This window comes from Vicia villosa, linkage group LG5 (assembly GCF_029867415.1).
Source record: "Vicia villosa cultivar HV-30 ecotype Madison, WI linkage group LG5, Vvil1.0, whole genome shotgun sequence".
Lineage (NCBI taxonomy): Eukaryota > Viridiplantae > Streptophyta > Magnoliopsida > Fabales > Fabaceae > Vicia > Vicia villosa.
Window position 1 is genome coordinate 15,819,162 of NC_081184.1, and position 7,064 is coordinate 15,826,225.

At 28.7% G+C, this 7,064-nt stretch overlaps 1 protein-coding gene across 1 annotated transcript; it reads left to right on the forward strand.

Annotated features, from left to right (window-relative positions):
• The first annotated feature begins 1,247 nt into the window (after positions 1-1,247).
• LOC131604276 (uncharacterized) lies at positions 1,248-3,948 on the forward strand. Its single transcript, XM_058876728.1, has 5 exons — positions 1,248-1,370; positions 1,712-1,796; positions 3,321-3,502; positions 3,723-3,783; positions 3,893-3,948. The coding sequence occupies exons 1-5, from the start codon at positions 1,248-1,250 to the stop codon at positions 3,907-3,909; spliced, it is 468 nt and encodes a 155-aa protein (XP_058732711.1). The 3' UTR covers positions 3,910-3,948.
• Positions 3,949-7,064: the final 3,116 nt, after the last annotated feature.

Here is a 7,064-nt window from a genome sequence, read left to right on the forward strand (position 1 = left end):
TAGTTTGTTTTTCTTGTATTGAGTGAAGCTTGGATCTACGGATCGGCATTGTACTGAAACTGTTTTTGGATTAATATATATTCTATTTTCTCCAACAAAAAAAATATATAAGTCGCGGCCTTAATCAAACTACCTAAACCGTGGCCTATAAAAGCCACGGTTGTCAAAAAAACGTGGTATATACCAAAAAACTGTGGACTATACTTTAGGCCACGGCCGCATATCCCACAGTTGGATTTTCGTGGCCAAACCGTGGCCTCAGCGTTACGCCACGGTTATTTTGCATATAGCCTCGGTTTCTTGGGCGTGGCAGGAGACCTTTTTTTTTGTAGTGTATGGACTGTTGTGAAATGTCTTTTAATAAAAGAAATAAAAATGCAGCCACCTAAATAAGAGCTATTACTTCTATTGACGTAATATCGGAGGTAATAGCATGTTACGTTAGGTGTATTTTGTAGTAGTGGTATTTTCTAATTGATTTAATTGTCACTATGATATGTCTCCTTACTCGTCGGCTAAAAGCAATAAAGAAAATCAAGTCTCAAGTTTCTTTGTCCAATGTCGGGTCGGCCTTTTAAGGCTATTCAATAACTTAAGTACTTTGTCTATATATAAAGGGTATTGATCAAAAATGTGTTGTATTGAACCTGGACCGACATGCTTGACCTGACACATTAGGAGTGATTTGGCTTAATCCTTCCCCGTGAATGAATTAGGTTAAGGCGGGTTATGCTACGTTTGAGTTTGGATCTGGCTCAGATAACAGGAATGTACACAGTCCTTCAAGTATGAGGTTAGTAATGAAGAGAATGTACACAATTTTTCAAACATGAGACATGAGATAGATGAAATGTTTTATGTGAGAGACCGAAACGTACCAATACTTTTTGAGAGGATTCAGACTCAATACTTTGAATTTATAAAAATAAACTTTTATCACCTGCTTAAAGTTCCAATTAGCGGAAAAAAGAAGAAAAAATATCATTTCATACATCACTTACCATATTATACACATTGACGCAAGCTCTTTGATATATATTTTTTACACTTTCTTCTTTTCTTTTTCTTTTTGTTCTCTTCTCTTCTTTAACCTTTTCTCTACTTTCCACTCATTCTGATTCTTTCCAAATAAAAACGTAATTGAATTTTTCTTTTTTTTTTCTTTTTTTTTCCCTTTTTAAAGGGTGTTTTACGAACTTTGATCATAAGAAAAACTCACTTTTGTTGAAAGAATTTTTTATTAGAGAATGGCAGAAAAGAATAAGCAAAAGGGTACTTCTTCTTCACTTGGTTCTCAAATCTTTGAGTCTAAAATATGTCACCCTTCTGCAGGAATTTATGGCTCCATAGTTTCAACTCATTCACCTAAGGTACTGATTTTTCATTTCTTTAGTCTTAGTGTTATGATTTTTTGTAGTCTTGGTTTTCTTGATCAATATAATTTCATCTTAGAACAACATAAAGTTTACATGATCGATGACAAGCGTATTTGGTATCTGTTTTACGTGTTGGTGTCCAACATAATACAACACTTAAAAACGTATGACATTCAATTTATTTATTTTTTAAATTATTATCGATGTCAATATATCAACTATATGTCCAAATATTTTTTATTTCAAGTTCATTTCATGCTTTTTGTTATTCTTATTTAAAATTGGATTTATGAACTAGCTCTAATATTTTCTATGTCCGAGAAATTTTGTTTCAGATTTTAAGAAGAGAATCTGTGCGATTTGAAGCAAGTGGCAGCAAAACTAAGAAAGAGACAGTGAACTCTAAAGTTGAAACTCAAGGTAGTGTACTTTGTTTCATTCAGTTCTGGTATGTAAGATTTGTGGTAATATTTTTAAATATAATACAGAAAAGTCATAAAATAATGATAGAATATTTCTTTAGGTCACTTTTCCTTTCTCTTTTTTTTTTCTTTTCTTCAAAGTTTCCTTATCTGCATTATTCATAATAATGATCAGATTTTTATATTTGTAAAAAGTCATAAAAATATTTTATTTTTATTTTTACTTTTGAATTTGAACACATTAAATTTAATTGGTTATATATATATATATATATATATATATATATATATATATATATATATATATATATTAGCTTTAATCTTTATTTAGACTCTGTTTGATAAAATTAACGGTTGAGTGATAAGTTAACTTATAATTTATAACTGATGACTGATAGCTTATAGTTTGTAGTTGATGATTGATAGTTAATAAACTAATTAAAGTGTTTGATAAAATTAGCAGTTTAACTAACTTATAAATATAAAATAACATAAAAAAATATCTTTTAATTAATAATTAAAAGCACATGTAAAATAGTTAAAATTTATAAGGGTATTCATGAAAAAAATGATAAGTTATAAGCTATAAAATAACGTCTAAAAAATAAGTTATAAACTCCTGATAAAAAAGACTATTATCAAACAGATTTGCCAAACAAAATCTTAATCTTATTTAAAATTGATGACACATTCATTGTTCATGCCATGTAATTTTTCTTTCTAAGATAAAATCAATAAAATGTTCACTTTTTTATGATATGTAACTTCTATATTTTGTGTTTAAAATTTTTAAAAAAAGTTTTATTTAAAGATTTGTCATATTTCACAAATGTAAGTCATTTTAAAATAGGGACATCACAAAATTTTAATGCAAGAATTGAAAGAAAAAATAAAATAGTTTAAATTTAAAATAAAAAATTATTATTATGAATGAGGTAAAATAAAGGGACAAAAGTTATAAGTTATCCATTTATAAAAATACTTACAATATATTTTGTCTTAAAAAAATAAGTACAGAGTATAACACATACCTACAAAAATATCTTTAATTTGGTCAAAAACAATTCTTAAATATCAAATATAATAAGTATTTTCAACCAAAAGGTTGAACTCAATTACTTAACATGGTTAAATTACGAATTATTTGTTCAGACTTTATTTACCTTCCATTTAAAAATTTAAATATTAGAATCACTTTTCCCACTTTATTCCAAATTTTCCTTACACCCATTTTTCATAATAAATATCAGATTTTATATTTGTAAAAATATTATAAATAATTGTTTTTAAAATGTTACTTTTGAATTTTGACCATTTAAATTTAATTGGTGAAGCTTTTCCATATATCTCACCATTACCCTTACAGTCTCTCTATTTTGCCTAAAAAATAAATACAGTTTATCTATACTACACAAAAATATTTTAATCGGCCTAAAAATAATTCTTTAATATTAGATATAATAAATATTATAAATCCATAAGAATATATATAACATTTATTTTTCATTTTGTTATCTTTTAGGAATAGATAGCATCTTTAAGGACAACAATGGTGGAGCTCATAACACAAAAAACACAGACATTTCTTGCTTGTACCAGAATCATAATGTTCATACATGTCATCTAAGTTCATCAATTTTTTATGGTGGCCAAGATATATATCCTCAAACTCAAAGTTCACAAAATGCTTCATTCAACTCCTTGGTGAGTGATAATGCATTCAACAATATATTTAATTTATGTATAGAGTATATTTTTATTGATACCATAAATTCAATAGAGAAAAGTTAAAACTACATATTGTATTACAAACATAAACAAATCTTTGTCTTTATATAAATTATTATTATTATTATATTATATTTATATGGTTAATACTTTTTTTTACAATCATGAATGCTTAACATGATTTTTATTTTAATAGTACAATAATAATGGAGGAGAAGATGATTCAGAAATGGCTACAAGAGGAGACTGGTGGCAGGGTATGTTATAACATATAGTTTTTTTAATTAATTTTTATGAGATGAAAAGATTTGCATATGGCTTATAGTTATTATCATTCTTATACTATCTTGTTATTTTATTATATAGGAGGTCTTTATTATTAATATCATCAATGCCTACTCTAAGACTATGCTTCATCAGGTATATCTGATATTTTAAAATCTATATTTTTTTTTTTTTAAAAAAATTTCAATTATAATCAAATTTTTTATATTTATAATATTCTAAAATCTATATATGATATGATATTCTCGTTATATTTTCTTTTCTACATGTTCATATTTTGATTATAGTATTATAGTATATGATATATTCATCACTTTAATGGATATTACAGGTGCATGGCATTATAGTTAAACCTAGTTCTAAAGCTGAAGTAAAGTGGAGTCAAAATATTATGGAAAACTAGTTGTGTTTGCAAACAAAACACAATCATTTGCAACTTTTTACTATTTATTGCAAAAACTTATGGTATTTAAGAATTTGATGTATTATCGATCACCTTATTGCAAAAACTTTAGTGTTATTTACTTCAGTGTTTGGTTATTTATAGTTTTCTCTATTTTTTCAATGAAAAATATATTAATAAAATAAAGGTGAAAACCATATACCAACACCTACTTCATAGCGAACATTTGACCCACTATAAATTAATAAAGAGGATAGGATTGTGAAACAAATCAAAGTATATGTACGAGTTCACCACTGATTTATCTAGAAGTTATTTTCAGCCCCAAAAAGTGCTCTTCTCCTCCACCTCTTTTACAGTTTTTTAACTCCATTAAAGAAAACATCATTATAAAATTTTAAAATGGTCCAGACAACAACATGTCATACCGTGACAAAATCATCCTTAGACTTGGTCCTACTGCCTAAAGACAGAAAATACTAAAAAAAAAACCTGAGATTATTAGGAAGAACCACTTGTCAACCCAATCATTGGAAGATCATATACCACACTGTTGTACCCCAATTTTTGACCACTGAGATCCCACCATATTCCAAATAGTAGGATCATCATCATTATCATTATCATTATGCATATATCATTTATTAACCCAAAAATACAAAAATTGTTGTTTGTTGCTTGTGTCCTAAGACAGGAGACTGATCAAAGAGGAGACTGAGCAAATTAGGGTTTTGAGGCCCACAAGGAAGTTCAAACACTCTCCTATGTTCAAAAGGTTCTCTCATCAATATCTAAGACCAAAGATAACCCAATTCAAGATCAACAACTCTCAAGATCACCTGAGGCCCCAAATTAGGGTTTTGACCTAAGACATAATATTCTTATCTCCATATTGACCAAATTTAATGTCAATTGGAACTCTCAAAAAGAAAAAATGAGATATTCATCAAACTATTTAATGAACCAGGTCGAGAAGTATATCACCACACCATTGGTTGGGAAGAATGTATTATTCCATCCGTCTCTTAATAGATGATCTCTTTTGAATTATTATTTATCTTAAATTATTTATCATTTTAAAGTATTAATATATTATTAGTTATTTTAATAAATAATGTTTATTTAATAATTAAAATTAACACAATTAATCATTATCTTAAAAAGTGTAAAAATTAGAATGAAAACACTTATTGTGAGAGATAGACAGAGAGAGACAAGAGTAATATTTATGTCTAATAAACTCATATTATTCGGCATCCTTAGACTTGGTCCTACTGCCTAAAGACAGAAAATACTAAAAAAAAAAACTGAGATTATTAGGAAGAACCACTTGTCAACCCAACCATTGGAAGATCATATACCACACTGTTGTACCCTAATTTTTGACCACTGAGATCCCACCATATTCCAAATAGTAGGATCATCATCATTATCATTATCATTATGCATATATCATTTGTTAACCCAAAAATACAAAAATTGTTGTTTGTTGCTTGTGTCCTAAGACAGGAGACTGATCAAAGAGGAGACTGAGCAAATTAGGGTTTTGAGGCCCACAAGGAAGTTCAAACACTCTCCTATGTTCAAAAGGTTCTCTCATCAATATCTAAGACCAAAGATAACCCAATTCAAGATCAACAACTCTCAAGATCACCTGAGGCCCCAAAATTAGGGTTTTGACCTAATTACACTAGAGGGTTGACTTTTAATCAGGACATGGCTCCAAGACTCAAACCATGATTTAAGGGCATCCAAATCAACATTATAGTCCATTCATATCATTCATTTGAATATGAGACCTTGATCCATTTGGAAATCACAAAACTGCAGTTCATTTGGAAAAAATCAACTATGTGGGTCAACCATTGACTTTTGAGAAAAATGGTCAACTATGAACTTTTAAGGATTCAAATAATCATCATATGATTATTGAAGACATTTGGCCAAAGAAAATCAAGAAAATTCATCAAGAATAAAAAAGTCAACAAAAGTCAAAATTAGGGTTTTAAGTGAATTTTGACCTAATTTTGGGAACTCCAAATTTTGCCTACAAACTCAAAAATCTCCAAACATGAAAGTTGTAGATCTTGATCAAACAAACAACTCATACCATTGAATATTTCTTCAAAAAATGATTATTTTGAGAGATATGAAATTTTGAAGATTATGTTCAAAAAACTTAGAAAACTTTAAGTGTTTTCACTTAGATTTTTCTCAACTTTATGGCTATTTTTCTCCATGATCCCAAAGAAGTTTGAGAAAACTTTTAAGAAGTGGATTGAAGTATGTAGCAAGGGCTTTTCAAAGAGATCAATAGCATGAAAATTTATGGCTTGAGCTAAGAGATACGATTTTGTGAAGAAGGCTCCATGAACACTTGGAAAATAAAGATGAACATGAAGAACAAGTTTGAATTTTGTTCAAATCTGCAAGAATCTTCAAAGTACAGCCCCTCTAACTTGTTTAAGAGGCCATAATCATAATATTACACACATTTTAGGACTATGATCCAAGTGCTTAAGCCATTATACAAGTGATCATTCCATTAATGGCATAAAGGTCACACTTCCATTCTAGAAAAGCATTGCTTTTGCAAAATCCACTCTCCTTGAGTATCCCCCATGTCTCCTCTGCACCAAAAGCATTGCAAACACAACAAGCAAGCTCCTAATGTGCAGAATAAAGTCTCACAAGCATGCTTGAGCCTTGTACCTTCCATTGGAAATCCATTTTTCTCATTTCTTCACAAACAAGTAAAGAGGTACAAGTATCACATGTGAACTTAAAACTCTGAGATTTTTCCCTCCACAAATCCTAAATTGTGCCTATAAATAGAGGCCCTTGCCTCTT